At 52.9% G+C, this 17,739-nt stretch overlaps 2 protein-coding genes and 1 long non-coding RNA gene across 3 annotated transcripts in view; 1 reads left to right on the top strand and 2 right to left on the bottom strand.

Moving 5' to 3' along the window:
- Positions 1 to 17,739, bottom strand: part of LOC137315794 (zinc finger protein 850-like) — a 135,136-nt gene that overhangs the window by 67,360 nt on the left and 50,037 nt on the right. The gene's annotated exons all lie outside the window — the stretch shown is intronic.
- Positions 6,204 to 16,290, bottom strand: LOC137315798 (uncharacterized). The gene is made up of 3 exons (XR_010961460.1): positions 15,861 to 16,290; positions 7,606 to 8,023; positions 6,204 to 7,542 (listed from the first exon to the last, which is right to left on the bottom strand). It is a non-coding gene; the product is annotated as an uncharacterized lncRNA (long non-coding RNA).
- LOC137315784 (zinc finger protein 132-like) overlaps positions 8,179 to 17,739 on the top strand; it is a 272,791-nt gene continuing 263,230 nt past the window's right edge. The window contains exon 1 of the mRNA XM_067980271.1: positions 8,179 to 8,666. Coding sequence (XP_067836372.1) covers positions 8,250 to 8,666 — 417 coding nt within the window. The 5' untranslated portion in view covers positions 8,179 to 8,249. The remainder of the gene's footprint in view (positions 8,667 to 17,739) is intronic.

Here is a 17,739-nt window from a genome sequence, read left to right as displayed (position 1 = left end):
GGAACAGAAGAGGCTGAGGGGAGATTTAATTGAGGTGTATAAAATTATGAGGGGTGAGATGGAGTGGATAGGAAGGACCTATTTTCCTTCACAGAGGGGTCAGTGACCAGGGGGCATTGATTTAAAGTATTGGCAGAAGGAATAGAGGGGACTTGAAAATTATTTTTCACCCAGAGGGTGGTGAGGGTCTGGAACTCCACACCTGAAAGGGTGGACGAGGCAGCAATCTTCATCACATTTAAAGGGAACCAGGATATGCACTTGAAGTGCCGTAACCTACAGGGCTACGGACCAAGAGCTGGAAAGTGGGATTCGGCTGGATAGCTCTTTTTCAACTGGCACGGACAAGATGGGCCGATTGGCCTCCTTCGTCTCATAAATTTCGTGATTCTCCCCAACTCAACATCACTCTCCTCACACTGACCCCTGCGACAGGTGAAGAGGGGACATTTACCAGACTCCCCACTATAGACCCTCAGTGTCCCTCTCACGGGTGAAGAGGGGACATTTACCAGACTCCCCACTATAGACCCTCAGTGTCCCTCTCACGGGTGAAGGGGGGACATTTACCAGACTCCCCACTATAGACCCTCAGTGTCCCTCTCACGGGTGAAGAGGGGACATTTACCAGACTCCCCACTATTGACCCTCAGTGTCCCTCTCACAGGTGAAGAGGGGACATTTACCAGACTCCCCACTATTGACCCTCAGTTTCTCACATTTACCTGGTCCTGGAGTCGGTCTTCCTGCACCAAGATGGCCGCGCATGAGTCGTGACGCTCCCTCCTCCTGTACCAAGATGGCGGCCGGTTCCCCCGGTAACCTGGGCCTGGCCCCGGGGAGAAGCCTCGCAGCTGCCGCCCGGCTCAACACACGCGGGACCAAAGGGTCCTTATCGTTCCCCGCGGCCGCACTCCATCTTTAAACGGCCTGTGGCGGGGCCTCCCTCCGGTTTATGAATCTCCGGACCGGGCGCTCGCCGACCGTCTTCAAACCTCCGACTCCGTCTGTGGACCGCTCAGAGTCTCTCCCGCGCCTGCGCGCTGAGCTTCGGGGACGTGAGAAGGGCGGGGTCTCCCGCACGGGGGAGCAGGGGCAGTCCCAACCGTCACTGAAACGTCAGAGCCCGCGGCCCCGCCCCCCAGTCAGGGCCCCGCCACACCACGCACGGAGTGAGACCCGCCCCCCCCCCACGCACGGAGTGAGACCCGCCCCCCCCCACGACGCACGGAGTGAGACCCGCCCCCCCCCACGACGCACGGAGTGAGACCCGCCCCCCCCCCACGACGCACGGAGTGAGACCCGCCCCCCCCCCCCCCCCACGCACGGAGTGAGACCCGCCCCCCCCCACGCACGGAGTGAGACCCGCCCCCCCCCACGCACGGAGTGAGACCCGCCCCCCCCCACCCCCACGCACGGAGTGAGACCCGCCCCCCCCCACCCCCACGCACGGAGTGAGACCCGCCCCCCCCCACCCCCACGCACGGAGTGAGACCCGCCCCCCCCCACCCCCACGCACGGAGTGAGACCCGCCCCCCCCCACCCCCACGCACGGAGTGAGAACCGCCCCCCCCCCCCACGCACGGAGTGAGACCCGCCCCCTCCACAGTGAGGCCCCGCCCCCTCCACACAATCAAGCCCCGCCCCCTCCACACAGTCAGGCCCCGCCCCCTCCACACAGTCAGGCCCCGCCCCCTCCACACAGTCAGGCCCCGCCCCCTCCACACAGTCAGGCCCCGCCCCCTCCACACAGTCAGGCCCCGCCCCCTCCACACAGTCAGGCCCCGCCCCCACACAGTCAGGCCCCGCCCCCACACAGTCAGGCCCCGCCCCCACACAGTCAGGCCCCGCCCCCTCCACACAATCAAACCCCGCCCACACACACGGTCAGGCCCCCGCCACCGTGAGGCCCCGCCCCCACACAGTCAGGCCCCGCCCCCACACAGTCAGGCCCCGCCCCCACACAGTCAGGCCCCGCCCCCACACAGTCAGGCCCCGCCCCCACACAGTCAGGCCCCGCCCCCACACAGTCAGGCCCCGCCCCCACACAGTCAGGCCCCGCCCCCACACAGTCAGGCCCCGCCCCCACACAGTCAGGCCCCGCCCACACAGTCAGGCCAAACCACTGACAACGCAGCCGTTCAGGGGCCATCATCAGCCTCAGTGCCACTGGGCGAAATAAGAGGATAAATCAGCCCGTGTCCCTGCTCTTAATGGCGATCCAGTGACACCAACTGGGAAATGTATGGCTGTCAATTGAGGGCAGGACTGGACTCTGCTGTGATGCCGACCACAGTGGACAATCCTGCTGATACTCACTGTCTGGGCTCATGCATTAAGAATGGAGTGCTGGACCTGCCCTGGGAGTGTTTGATGGGACAGTGTCGAGGGAGCTTCACTCTGTATCTAACCCGTGCTGAACCTGCCCTGGGAGTGTTTGATGGGACAGTGTAGAGGGAGCTTTACTCTGTATCTAACCCGTGCTGTACCTGCCCTGGGAGTGTTTGATGGGACAGTGTAGAGGGAGCTTTACTCTGTATCTAACCCGTGCTGTACCTGCCCTGGGAGTGTTTGATGGGACAGTGTAGAGGGAGCTTTACTCTGTATCGAACCCGTGCTGTACCTGCCCTGGGAGTGTTTGATGGGACAGTGTAGAGGGAGCTTTACTCCGTATCTATCCCGTGCTGTACATGCCCCGGGAGTGTTTGATGGGACAGTGTAGAGGGAGCTTTACTCTGTATCTATCCGGTGCTGTACCTGCCCCGGGAGTCTTTGATGGGACAGTGTAGAGGGAGCTTTACTCTGTATCTATCCCGTGCTGTCCCTGCCCTGCGAGTGTTTCGGACAGTGAAGAGGGAGCTTCACTCTGCATCAAACCCGCGCTGTACCTGCCCTGGGAGTGTTTGATGGGACAGTGTAGAGGGAGCTTTACTCTGTATCTAACCCGTGCTGTACCTGCCCTGGGAGTGTTTGATGGGACAGTGCAGAGGGAGCTTTACTCTGTATCTAACCCGTGCTGTACCTGCCCTGGGAGTGTTTGATGGGACAGTGTAGAGGGAGCTTTACTCTGTATCTAACCCGTGCTGTACCTGCCCTGGGAGTGTTTGATGGGACAGTGTAGAGGGAGCTTTACTCTGTATCTATCCCGTGCTGTACCTGCCCCGGGAGTGTTTGATGGGACAGTGTAGAGGGAGCTTTACTCTGTATCTATCCCGTGCTGTACCTGCCCCGGGAGTCTTTGATGGGACAGTGTACAGGGAGCTTTACTCTGTATCTATCCCGTGCTGTCCCTGCCCCGGGAGTCTTTGATGGGACAGTGTAGAGGGAGCTTCACTCTGCATCGAACCTGTGCTGTACCTGCCCTGGGAGTGTTGATGTGACAGTGTCGAGGAAGCTTTACTCTGCATCAAACCCGCGCTGTACCTGCCCTGGGAGTGTTTGATGGGACAGTGTAGAGGGAGCTTTACTCTGTATCAAACCCGTGCTGTCCCTGCCCTGGGAGTGTTTGATGGGACAGTGTCGAGGGAGCTTTACTCTGTATCCAACCCGTGCTGTTCCTGCCCTGGGAGTGTTTGATGGGACAGTGTAGAGGGAGCTTTACTCTGTATCTAACCCGTGCTGTACCTGCCCTGGGAGTGTTTGATGGGACAGTGCAGAGGGAGCTTTACTCTGTATCTAACCCGTGCTGTACCTGCCCCGGGAGTGTTTGATGGGACAGTGTAGAAGGAGCTTTACTCTGTATCGAACCCGTGCTGTACCTGCCCTGGGAGTGTTTGATGGGACAGTGCAGAGGGAGCTTTACTCTGTATCTAACCCGTGCTGTACCTGCCCCGGGAGTGTTTGATGGGACAGTGTAGAGGGAGCTTTACTCTGTATCTAACACGTGCTGTACCTGCCCCGGGAGTGTTTGATGGGACAGTGTAGAGGGAGCTTGACTCTGTATCTAACCCGTGCTGTACCTGCCTTTGGTGTCTTTGATGGGACAGTGTAGAGGGAGCTTCACTCTGCATCGAACCTGTGCTGTACCTGCCCTGGGAGTGTTGATGTGACAGTGTCGAGGAAGCTTTACTCTGTATCTGACCCGTGCTGTCCCTGCCCTGCGAGTGTTTCGGACAGTGAAGAGGGAGCTTCACTCTGCATCAAACCCGCGCTGCACCTGCCCTGGGAGTGTTTGATGGGACAGTGTAGAGGGAGCTTTACTCTGTATCTATCCCGTGCTGTACCTGCCCCGGGAGTGTTTGATGGGACAGTGTAGAGGGAGCTTTACTCTGTATCTATCCCGTGCTGTACCTGCCCCGGGAGTGTTTGATGGGACAGTGTCGAGGGAGCTTTACTCTGTATCTAACCTGTGCTGTACCTGCCCTGGGAGTGTTTGATGGGACAGTGCAGAGGGAGCTTTACTCTGTATCTAACCCGTGCTGTACCTGCCTTTGGTGTCTTTGATGGGACAGTGTAGAGGGAGCTTCACTCTGCATCGAACCTGTGCTGTACCTGCCTTTGGCGTCTTTGATGGGACAGTGTCGAGGGAGCTTCACTCTGTATCAAACCCGTGCTGTCCCTGCCCTGGGAGTGTTTGATGGGACAGTGTCGAGGGAGCTTTACTCTGTATCCAACCCGTGCTGTTCCTGCCCTGGGAGTGTTTGATGGGACAGTGTAGAGGGAGCTTTACTCTGCATCAAACCCGCGCTGTACCTGCCTTTGGTGTCTTTGATGGGACAGTGCCGAGGGAGCTTCACTCTGTATCAAACCCGTGCTGTCCCTGCCCTGGGAGTGTTTCATGGGACAGTGTCGAGGGAGCTTTACTCTGTATCCAACCCGTGCTGTTCCTGCCCTGGGAGTGTTTGATGGGACAGTGTAGAGGGAGCTTTACTCTGTATCTAACCTGTGCTGTACCTGCCCTGGGAGTGTTTGATGGGACAGTGCAGAGGGAGCTTTACTCTGTATCTAACCCGTGCTGTACCTGCCCCGGGAGTGTTTGATGGGACAGTGTAGAGGGAGCTTTACTCTGTATCTAACCCGTGCTGTACCTGCCTTTGGTGTCTTTGATGGGACAGTGTAGAGGGAGCTTCACTCTGCATCGAACCTGTGCTGTACCTGCCCTGGGAGTGTTGATGTGACAGTGTCGAGGAAGCTTTACTCTGTATCTGACCCGTGCTGTCCCTGCCCTGGGAGTGTTTCGGACAGTGAAGAGGGAGCTTCACTCTGCATCAAACCCGCGCTGTACCTGCCTTTGGTGTCTTTGATGGGACAGTGTCGAGGGAGCTTCACTCTGTATCAAACCCGTGCTGTCCCTGCCCTGGGAGTGTTTGATGGGACAGTGTCGAGGGAGCTTTACTCTGTATCTAACGCATGTTGCACCTGCATTGGGAGTGTTTGATGGGACAGTGCAGAAGAAGCTTCACTCTGCATCTGAACCGTGCTGTACCTGCCCTGGGAGTGTCACATGGGACGGTGTCGAGGCAGCTTTACTCTGTATCTAACCCATGCTGTCCCTGACTTTGGAGTGTTCGATGGGACAGTGCAGAGGGAGCTTTACTCTGTATCTAACCCGTGCTGTACCTGCCCTGGGAGTGTTTGATGGGACAGTGCAGACGGAGCTTCACTCTGTATCTGACCCGTGCAGTACCTGCCCTGGGAGTGTTTGGGACTGTGTGCAGCAATCAGTAACTAATGATTAACACTATTCACCCCTATTTATTAAAATCTGGGATAGAGTTTCTGAACAGCTTCTTCAACGGATCCTCTCACTTTTCCTCTCCCTATTCTTCTTCCCAAAATGTATCACTTCACATTTCTCTGCATTAAATTTCATCTGCCATCCATCTGTCCAATTTATTATCCAGTGTCCGTGACACTGAAGTCACTTCCAGTCCTCTTCACAGTTCCCCACACTCCCTATCTTGGTGGCATTTGAATTATCTGGAGATTTTCATCTTGTGCCCTATATACCCGAGCCCAGATCATTTCCCTGCATTGAGAAGAGCAATGGTCCCAACACTGATCCTGGGGGACACCACTGTTTACATCCCTCCAGTCTGAACAATATCCATTATCCACGACTCTCTGTTTTCTGCCCTTTCCCCAACTTCCTGTCCACGCTGCCCCACTCCCTTCAATTCCGTGAGCCTTAATTTTATCAACAAGCCTCCTGTGCGGCACCTTCTCAAACACCTTTAGACAATCCATCCACACAACACCCACTGCATTCCCTTTATCAGCACACTGTGTAATTCCTCAAATAATCCCTGCTGTCTGTCCTGAATTCATCCATTTTACTAACAAATGTTGAAATGTTTGCTCCACCCCACAGGGTTCCATCTGTTTAAAGCCACACAGAGAGAGGTGGGAGAGGCCCATTGTTGGACAGTGTGAGCTGAGGGGTGGGAGAGGCCCATTGTTGGACAGTGTGAGCTGAGGGGTGGGAGAGGCCCATTGTTGGACAGTGTGAGCTGAGGGGTGGGAGAGGCCCATTGTCGGACAGTGTGAGCTGAGGGGTGGGAGAGGCCCATTGTTGGACAGTGTGAGCTGAGGGGTGGGAGAGGCCCATTGTTGGACAGTGTGAGCTGAGGGGTGGGAGAGGCCCATTGTTTGACAGGGTGAGCTGAGGGGTGGGAGAGGCCCATTGTTGGACAGTGTGAGCTGAGGGGTGGGAGAGGCCCATTGTTGGACAGTGTGAGCTGAGGGGTGGGAGAGGCCCATTGTTGGACAGTGTGAGCTGAGGGGTGGGAGAGGCCCATTGTTGGACAGTGTGAGCTGAGGGGTGGGAGAGGCCCATTGTTTGACAGGGTGAGCTGAGGGGTGGGAGAGGCCCATTGTTGGACAGTGTGAGCTGAGGGGTGGGAGAGGCCCATTGTTGGACAGTGTGAGCTGAGGGGTGGGAGAGGCCCATTGTTGGACAGTGTGAGCTGAGGGGTGGGAGAGGCCCATTGTTGGACAGTGTGAGCTGAGGGGTGGGAGAGGCCCATTGTTGGACAGTGTGAGCTGAGGGGTGGGAGAGGCCCATTGTCGGACAGTGTGAGCTGAGGGGTGGGAGAGGCCCATTGTTGGACAGTGTGAGCTGAGGGGTGGGAGAGGCCCATTGTTGGACAGTGTGAGCTGAGGGGTGGGAGAGGCCCATTGTTGGACAGTGTGAGCTGAGCAGGCGCAGGAGACACAGACCCCAATATAAAACAGTGAACATTATTCCCCAGACTCCAATATGCAAGTGATCTTTATCTCCCCGCCACCCCACAACCAGACCCGAATGACGATGGATCAGGGAACGTCGGTGAAGGAAGTGGAAATGGTAACCGGTCAGAGAGCGTCTCTTTGATAGAGAAATCGGGATGTGTTCGTGAGTGTTTGTTTCAGAGGGAGAAATGGAGATGGGTCAAGGAGAGCCCATCACCAAAATTGGGAGATGTTGCAGATGGTCAGTACATGGTGAGGGACAGAGTGTTGGGAAGAGGGGAAGACAGCACGAACACAGACAGAGTCAGTAACTTCAGGGGAGGAGAGAGGGGAACCAGTGAGTGTAGAACTGAACCCAGTCAGAGTCAGCACCTTCAGGGGAGGAGAGAGAGGGGAACCAGTGAGTGGAGAACTGAACCCAGTCAGAGTCAGCACCTTCAGGGAGAGGGAGAGAGAGGGGAACCAGTGAGTGTTGAACTGAACCCAGTCAGAGTCAGCACCTTCAGGGGGAGGGAGACAACTCAGATCGAAGGAAAAATGTTGGAGATGATGCAATGGGATTGGATTTCAGCACAGGGAGGAGGGAGAGTGTGTGGGACGGGGATTTACAGTCTGGGGGAATGAGCGGGAAGAATATTCCACAGAAACTGGAATTGTCTGTTCTGAATTTCTATCCTGTATTTACAGTGAGGACTTTTGTAAACTCCTTTTACAGGGTATTCGAAGGGGAGGATTTGCAGACGGGAAACTCAAACCAAACATCACATCAAGATCTGACAGAGTCACTCGATTCATCAGGACCTGAATATCATCGGCCTTTGAATGTGGAAGGAGAAATGTTTGTCTGTTCGATCTGTGGGAAAAGATTTCAAACATCAGTGTGAGTGGAAAATCACTGAGACACACACACCCGAGTGAGAGTGTTCCAGTGCACTGACTGTGGAAAGAGTTTTCACCAGTTACACAGCCTGAAAAAACATCGCACCATTCACAGCGGGGAGAAACCGTCCACGTGTTCTGTGTGTGGACGAGGCTTCAACTGATCGTCCAACCTGGAGAGACACAAGGACACCCGGACCATGGAGAAACCGTGGAAATGTGGGGACTGTGGGAAGGGATTCAATTACCCGTCTGAGCTGGAAACTCATCGACGCAGTCACACTGGGGAGAGGCCGTTTACCTGCTCCACATTTGGGAAAGGATTCACTCAGTCATCCACCCTGCTGATTCACCAGCGAGTTCACACTGGGGAGAGACGGTTCACCTGCTCCGTGTGTGGGAAGGGATTCACTTGTTCATCTCGTCTCACTGAACACCAACCTGTTCACAGTGATAAGAGACCTTTTAAATGTTCTGACTGTGGGAAGAGTCTTAAAAGCACAAATGGACTGCTGACACACCAACGCACTCACAATGGGGAGAGACCGTTCACCTGCTCAGGGTGTGGGAAGGGATTCACTCAGTCATCCAACCTGCAGTCACACCAGCGAGTTCACATGTTACCACAGGGGTTGGATTCTGCTGTTCATCACATCCAGGACTGAACCATGTTCATTCTGATAGTTGGGGTTTGTTTCTGATAATAACCCCTATAACTGGGCTGGAGTTTAATATTCTGTATCAGTCTCAAATAAATCAGCTTTCTTTTAAATACAGTGTACCATTGTTTAAAAAGGGAGAAAGGGATAGACTGAGTAATTACAGGCCAGTCAGCCGAACCTCGGTGGTGGGCAAATGATTGGAAACAATTCTGAGGGACAATATTAATCGTCATTTAGAAAGGCACGGATTAATCAAGGACAGTCAGCATGGATTTGTTCAGGGAATGTCGTGTCTGACTAACTTGATTGACTCTTTTGAGGAGGTAACAAGGAGGGTCGATGAGGGCAACGCGTTTGATGATGTATCCATGGATTTCAGCAAGTCTTTTGACAAGGTCCCACATGGCAGACTGGTCAAAAAAGTAAAATCCCTTGGGATCAAAGGGAAAGTGGCCAGTCGGATCCAAAATTGGCTCAGCGGCAGGAAGCAAAGGGTGATGGTTGACGGGTGTTTTTGCAACTGGAAGGCTGTTTCCAGTGGGGTTCCTCAAGGCTCACTATTGGTCCCTTGCTTTTTGTGGTATATATTAATGATTTACACTTGAATGTGGAGGACTTGATCAAGAAGTTTGCAGATTATACATAAATTGGCCGTGTGGTTGGTAGTGAGGAGGAAAGCTGTTGACTGCAGGAAGATATCAATGGACTGGTCAGGTGGGCAGAAAAGTGGCAAATGGAATTCAATCCAGAGAAGTGTGAGGTGATGCAATTGGGGAGAGCAAACAAGGCAAGCATCTGTCCATGACGGTATTGGTAGGAGTGACCACCGCACAGTCCTTGTGGAGCCAAGTCCCGTCTTCACACTGAGGACACCATCCAACGTGTTGTGTGGCACTGCCATCGTGCTAAATGGGATAGATTCAGAACAGATCTTGCAGCTCAAAACTGGGCATCCGTGAGGCGCTGTGGGCCATCAGCAGCAGCAGAATTGGAATCCAACACAATCTGTAACCTTATGGTGCGGCATATTCCTCACTCGTATGCACATACGAATTAAGAGCAGGAGTAGGCCATTCGGCCCCTCGGGCCTGATCTGTCATTTGATAAGACCATGGCTGATCTGATTGTGACATCAACCCTACTTTCCCGTCTACCGACTATAACATTTGACTCCCTTGATAATCAGGAATCTATCTAACTCAGCCTTAAAAATATTCAATGACCCTGCCTCCCCCGCTCTCTGGGGAAGGGAGTTCCACAGACTCACGACCTTCAGGGAAAAAAATTCTCCTCATCTCCATCTTAAATGGGAGACCCCTTATTTTTAAACTTTGGCCCCTAGTTCTAGTCTCTCCCACAAGGGGAAACATCCTCTCAGCATCTATCCCTTCTCGTCCCCTCAGGATCTTGTGTTTCAATAAGATCACCTCTCATCCTTCTCAACTCCAATGTATACAGGCCCAACTTGTCCAACCTTTCCTCATAAGATAACCCCCTCATCCCAGGAATCAGTCGAGTGAACCTTCTCTGAACCGCCTCCAAAGCAATTATGTCCTTTCTTAAATAAGGAGACCAAAACTGCACACAGTATTCTAGATGTGGTCTCACCAATGCCCTGAACAACTGTGGTAAAAACATTTCCACTTTTATATTCCATTCCCCTTGTCGTAAATGAGAACATTCCATTTGCCTTCCTAATCACTTCTTGTACCTGCATACCAACTTTCTGTGATTCATGTACTACGATACCCAGATCCCTCTGTACCTCAGAGTTCTTCAATCTCTCTCCATTTAAATAATATACTGCTTTTCTATTCCTCTTACCAAAGTGGACAAGTTCACATTTTCCCACATTATACTCCATCTGCCAAATTCTTGCTCACTCACTTAACCTATCTATATCTCTTTATAGACTTCTTATGCCCTCTTCACAACTTACTTTCCTGCCTACCTTTGTCTCATTAGCAAATTTAGCAACCATACATTCGGTCCCTTCATCCAAGTCATTGTTATAGATTGTAAATAGTTGAGGCCCAAGCACTGATCCCTGTGGCACTCCACTTGTCACATCTTGCCAACCTGAAAATGACCCATTTATGCCCATTCTCTGTTTCCTGTTAGCTAACCAATCCTTTATCCATGTTAATATATTACCCCCCACACCATGAGTTCTTATTTTGTGCAGTCACCTTTGATGTGGCACCTTGTCAAAAGCCTTCTGGATCTCCAATTACACCACATCCACAGGGTCCCCTTTATCCACGTTGCTTGTTACTTCCTCAGAGAACTCTCATAAATTAGTCAAACACGATTTCCCTTTCACAAAGCCGTGTTGACTCTGCCTGATTGCATTGAGATTTTCTAAGTGCCCTGCTAGAACCTCCTTAATAATAGATTCTCGCATTTTCCCCATGACAGATATTAAGCTAACTGGCCTGTAGTTTCCGGCTTTCTGTCTCCCTCCTTTCTTGAATAGAGGAGTTATATTCGCTATTTTCCAATCTGATGGGACCCTTCCAGAACCTCGGGAATTTTGGAAAATTAATACCAATGCATCGACTATCTCTGCAGCCACTTCTTTTAAGACCCTCGGATAAAGTCCGTCAGGACCTGGGAACTTGTCAGCTGTTAAATCTAATTTTTTTTCAAAACCCTTTCCCTGGTGATTGTAAATGTTTTAAGTTCCTCCCTCCCTTTCACCTCTTGATCCACAATTATTTCTGGCATATTATTTGTATCCTCTACAGTGAAGACGGATGCAAAATATCTGTTCAATTCATCCACCATTTCCTTATTCTCCATTATTAATTCCCCAGACTCACTCTCTGGAGGACCAACACTCACTTTACTTACTCTTCTTTTTAAATACCTGTTGAAACTCTTACTATCTGTTATTATACTTCTAGCGAGCTTTCTCTCGGACTCAAATCTCTCCCTCATTATTCTTTGTCATTCTTTGCTGTTTTTTATATTTTGACCAATCTTCTGACCTGTCACTAATCTTTGCGGAATTGTATGCTTTTTCTTTCAATTTGATACTATCTTTAACTTCCTTCGTTGGCCAAGGATGGTACGTCCTTCCCCTGGAGTCTTTCTTTCTCACTGGAATGTATCGTTGCTGAGTGTTATGAACTATCTCATTAAATGTCTGCCACTGCATCTCTACTGACATATCCCTTCACCGAAGTTCCCAGTTCACTTTAGCCAGCTCTGTCTTCTGTCACTCTACCATTACCAACAAGCCAGGGGATCAACCCTGGTTCAATGAGGAGTGGAGAAGAGCATGCCAGGAGCAGCACCAGGTGTACCTAAAAATGAGGTGCCAACCTGGTGAAGCTACAACACAGGACGACATGCATGCTAAACACTGAAAACAACATGCTTTCGACAGAGCTAAATGATTCCACAAACAACGGATCAGATCAAAGCTCTGCAGTCCTGTCACATCCAATCGTGAATGGTGGTGGACAATTGAACAACTAACAGGAGGGGGAGGCTTTGTAAACATCCCCATCTTCAATGATGGACTGCAACCTGGTGTCCTAACAGTTTTATTTGAAAATCACAAGCTTTCGTAGGCTTTCTCCTTCGTCAGGTGACTCAGTTCTATTCGCAACCCGGCAGATAAGGAAAAAATCCGTGCCCACATGCAGCAAGACCTGGACGACATCCAGGCTTGGGCTGATAAGTGGCAAGTAACATTTGTGCCAGGCAATGACCATCTCCCCTTGACATTCAACGGCATTACCATCGCTGAATCCCCCACAATCAACATCCTGGGGGTCACCATTGACCAGAAACTTGACTGGACCAGCCCTATAAATACAGTGGCAACAAAAGCAGGTCAGAGGCTGGGTATTCTGCGGCGAGTGACTCACCTCCTGACTCCCCAAAGCCTTTCCACCATCTACCAGACACAAGTCAGGAGTGTGATGGAATACCCTCCACTTGCCTGGATGAGTGCAGCTCCAACAACACTCAAGAAGCTCAACACCATCCAGGACAAAGCAGCCCGCTTCATTGCACCCCATCCACCACCCTAAACAGTCACTCCCTTCATCACCGGTGCACTGTGGCTGCAGTGTGTACCATTCACAGGATGCACTGGAGCAACTCGCCAAGGCTTCTTCAACAACATCTCCCAAACCCGCGACCTCTACCACCTAGAAGGACAAGGGCAGCAGGCACATGGGAACAACACCACCTGCATCTTCCCCTCCAAGTCACACACCATCCCGACTTGGAAATATATCGCCGTTCCTTCATTGTCGCTGGGTCAAAATCCTGGAACTCCCTCCCCAATAGCACCGTGGGAGAACCTTCAACACACAGACTGCAGCTGTTCAAGGCGGCGGCTCACCACCACCTTCTCAAGGGCAATTAGGGATGGGCAATAAATGCTGGCCTTGCCAGCGATGCCCACATCCCATGAACAAAAAAAGAAAAAGTACACAGTAAATGGGAGATACTGAGAGGTATCGAGGAACAAAGGGACCTTGGAGTGCATGTCCACAAATCCGTGAAGGTAGCAGGACAGGTAGATAAGTTGGTTAAAAAGGCATCCATGATATATTCTATGCCTCGGCTAATAAAGGAAAGTAAGAGCAGAAAGGTTATGCTCTAACTGTATAAAACAATAGTTAAGCTGCAACTAGAGTATTGCATACAGTTCTGGTCACCACATTACAGGAAAGATGTGATTGCACTCGGGAGGGTACAGTGGAGATTTACAAAGATATTGCCAGGGCTGGAGAATTTTAGCTGTGAGGAAAGATTGGATAGGCTGGGGTTGTTTTCTTTGGAACAGAAGAGGCTGAGGGGAGATTTAATTGAGGTGTATAAAATTATGAGGGGTGAGATGGAGTGGATAGGAAGGACCTATTTTCCTTCACAGAGGGGTCAGTGACCAGGGGGCATTGATTTAAAGTATTGGCAGAAGGAATAGAGGGGACTTGAAAATTATTTTTCACCCAGAGGGTGGTGGGGGTCTGGAACTCCACACCTGAAAGGGTGGGAGAGGCACCAACCTTCATCACATTTAAAGGGAACCAGGATATGCACTTGAAGTGCCGTAACCTACAGGGCTACGGACCAAGAGCTGGAAAGTGGGATTAGGCTGGATAGCTCTTTTTCAACTGGCACGGACAAGATGGGCCGATTGGCCTCGTTCGCCTCATAAATTTCGTGATTCTCCCCACCTCAACATCACTCTCCTCACACTGACCCCTGGGACAGGGGAAGAGGGGACATTTACCAGACTCCCCACTATTGACCCTCAGTGTCCCTCTCACGGGTGAAGAGGGGACATTTACCAGACTCCCCACTATTGACCCTCAGTGTCCCTCTCACAGGTGAAGAGGGGACATTTACCAGACTCCCCACTATAGACCCTCAGTGTCCCTCTCACGGGTGAAGAGGGGACATTTACCAGACTCCCCACTATTGACCCTCAGTGTCCCTCTCACGGGTGAAGAGGGGACATTTACCAGACTCCCCACCATTGACCCTCAGTGTCCCTCTCACGGGTGAAGAGGGGACATTTACCAGACTCCCCACTATTGACCCTCAGTGTCCCTCTCACGGGTGAAGAGGGGACATTTACCAGACTCCCCACTACAGACCCTCAGTGTCCCTCTCACGGGTGAAGAGGGGACATTTACCAGACTCCCCACTATTGACCCTCAGTGTCCCTCTCACGGGTGAAGAGGGGACATTTACCAGACTCCCCACTATTGACCCTCAGTGTCCCTCTCACGGGTGAAGAGGGGACATTTACCAGACTCCCCACTACAGACCCTCAGTGTCCCTCTCACGGGTGAAGAGGGGACATTTACCAGACTCCCCACTATTGACCCTCAGTGTCCCTCTCACGGGTGAAGAGGGGACATTTACCAGACTCCCCACTATAGACCCTCAGTGTCCCTCTCACGGGTGAAGAGGGGACATTTACCAGACTCCCCACTATTGACCCTCAGTGTCCCTCTCACGGGTGAAGAGGGGACATTTACCAGACTCCCCACTATAGACCCTCAGTGTCCCTCTCACGGGTGAAGAGGGGACATTTACCAGACTCCCCACTATTGACCCTCAGTGTCCCTCTCACGGGTGAAGAGGGGACATTTACCAGACTCCCCACTGTTGACCCTCAGTGTCCCTCTCACAGGTGAAGAGGGGACATTTACCAGACTCCCCACTATTGACCCTCAGTGTCCCTCTCACGGGTGAAGAGGGGACATTTACCAGACTCCCCACCATTGACCCTCAGTGTCCCTCTCACGGGTGAAGAGGGGACATTTACCAGACTCCCCACTATAGACCCTCAGTGTCCCTCTCACGGGTGAAGAGGGGACATTTACCAGACTCCCCACTGTTGACCCTCAGTGTCCCTCTCACGGGTGAAGAGGGGACATTTACCAGACTCCCCACTATTGACCCTCAGTGTCCCTCTCACAGGTGAAGAGGGGACATTTACCAGACTCCCCACTGTTGACCCTCAGTGTCCCTCTCGCTGGTGAAGAGGGGACATTTACCAGACTCCCCACTATAGACCCTCAGTGTCCCTCTCACGGGTGAAGAGGGGACATTTACCAGACTCCCCACTGTTGACCCTCAGTGTCCCTCTCACGGGTGAAGAGGGGACATTTACCAGACTCCCCACTATTGACCCTCAGTGTCCCTCTCACGGGTGAAGAGGGGACATTTACCAGACTCCCCACTATTGACCCTCAGTGTCCCTCTCACGGGTGAAGAGGGGACATTTACCAGACTCCCCACTATTGACCCTCAGTGTCCCTCTCACGGGTGAAGAGGGGACATTTACCAGACTCCCCACTGTTGACCCTCAGAGTCCCTCTCACAGGTGAAGAGGGGACATTTACCAGACTCCCCAATATAGACCCTCAGTGTCCCTCTCACAGGTGAAGAGGGGACATTTACCAGACTCCCCACTATTGACCCTCAGTGTCCCTCTCACAGGTGAAGAGGGGACATTTACCAGACTCCCCACTATTGACCCTCAGTGTCCCTCTCACGGGTGAAGAGGGGACATTTACCAGACTCCCCACTTTTGACCCTCAGTGTCCCTCTCACGGGTGAAGAGGGGACATTTACCAGACTCCCCACTATTGACCCTCAGTTTCTCACATTTACCTGGTCCTGGAGTCGGTCTTCCTGCACCAAGATGGCCGCGCATGAGTCGTGACGCTCCCTCCTCCTGTACCAAGATGGCGGCCGGTTCCCTCGGTAACCCGGGCCTGGCCCCGGGGAGAAGCCTCGCAGCTGCCGCCCGGCTCAACACACGCGGGACCAAAGGGTCCTTATCGTTCCCCGCGGCCGCACTCCATCTTTAAACGGCCTGTGGCGGGGCCTCCCTCCGGTTTATGAATCTCCGGACCGGGCGCTCGCCGACCGTCTTCAGACCTCCGACTCCGTCTGTGGACCGCTCAGAGTCTCTCCCGCGCCTGCGCGCTGAGCTTCGGGGGCGGGATCTCCCACACGGGGGAGCAGGGGCAGTCCCAACCGTCACTGAAACGCCCGCAGTCAGGGCCCCGCCACACCGCGCACGGAGTGAGGCCCCGCCCTCCCCACGCACGGAGTGAGGCCCCGCCCTCCCCACGCACGGAGTGAGGCCCCGCCCTCCCCACGCACGGAGTCAGGCCCCGCCCCCCCACACAGAGTGAGGCCCCGCCCTCCCCACGCACGGAGTGAGGCCCCGCCCCCACACACAGAGTGAGGCCCCGCCCCCTCCACACAATCAAACCCCGCCCCCACACACAGTCAGGCCAAACCACTGACAACGGAGCCGTTCAGGGGCGATCATCAGCCTCAGTGCCACTGGGCGAAATAAGAGGATAAATCAGCCCGTGTCCCTGCTCTTGATGGCGATCCAGTGACACCAACTGGGAAATGTATGGCTGTCAATTGAGGGCAGGACTGGACTCTGCTGTGATGCCTACCACAGTGGACAATCCTGCTGATACTCACTGTGTCTGGGCTCGTGCATTAAGAATGAAGCGGAGGCGGGTTTCCCCAATGGAGGGCTGTCTACGCGGGAGTCCTCCCCTGCACCATTGGGTGTCTGGGGTGGAGAATGTTGCACGGACCAGTCCCCACAAACCCGGGGTGGGGAGAGGGAAAAGTCGGAGGGCCTCCACGTGGGTCTGCTCCTGGGCCTGACCAAAGTGGCCATCTTCAGGTCCAGGCTAGACGCGGCCCGTGGGGGCGGTCGCTCCGACTGTCTGCCTCCCTACCGTGGCATTCTCCAGACTCGGGTGGCCCTGTAGAGGGATCACGCGGTGTCTGCCGGTACGATTGAGGCTTTCCGTGACCGGTGGGCACCGCAGGGGCTGGAATACATCCTCAATCAGGAAAATGGAGTCATTATTTAACTTGACTCCGTTTATTGGCCTGTCGGGATGACGTGGGTGGTCCTGTAAAATGGGACATGTCCGCAAATAACCCCTCCCCCCACCCCCGACACTTTCTCATGGAGGGCTTAAAAATAAAAATTGAAAAAAAGAATGGAACATAAGAACAGGAGTCGGCCATTCAGCCCCTCGAGCCTGTTCTGTCATTCAATGAGATCATGGCTGATCTGTGATCTAACTCCATATACCTGCCTTTGGCCCATATCCCTTAATACCTTTGGTTGCCAAAAAGCTATCTATCTCAGATTTAAATTTAGCAATTGAGCTAGTATCAATTGCCGTTTGCGGAAGAGAGTTCCAAACTTCTACCACCCTTTGTGTGTAGAAATGTTTTCTAATCTCGCTCCTGAAAGGTCTGGCTCTAATTTTTAGACTGTGCCCCCGACTCCTAGAATCCCCAACCAGTGGAAATAGTTTCTCTCTATCCACCCTATCTGTTCCCCTTAATATCTTATAAACTTCGATCAGATCACCCCTTATCCTTCTAAACTCGAGAGAATACAACCCCAATTTGTGTAATCTCTCCTCGTAACTTAACCCTTGAAGTCCGGGTATCATTCTAGTAAACCTACGCTGCACTCCCTCCAAGGCCAATATGTCCT

Source organism: Heptranchias perlo, unplaced genomic scaffold (assembly GCF_035084215.1).
Source record: "Heptranchias perlo isolate sHepPer1 unplaced genomic scaffold, sHepPer1.hap1 HAP1_SCAFFOLD_56, whole genome shotgun sequence".
NCBI classification, from domain to species: domain Eukaryota; kingdom Metazoa; phylum Chordata; class Chondrichthyes; order Hexanchiformes; family Hexanchidae; genus Heptranchias; species Heptranchias perlo.
This window is presented reverse-complemented; position numbering and strand designations above follow the sequence as displayed.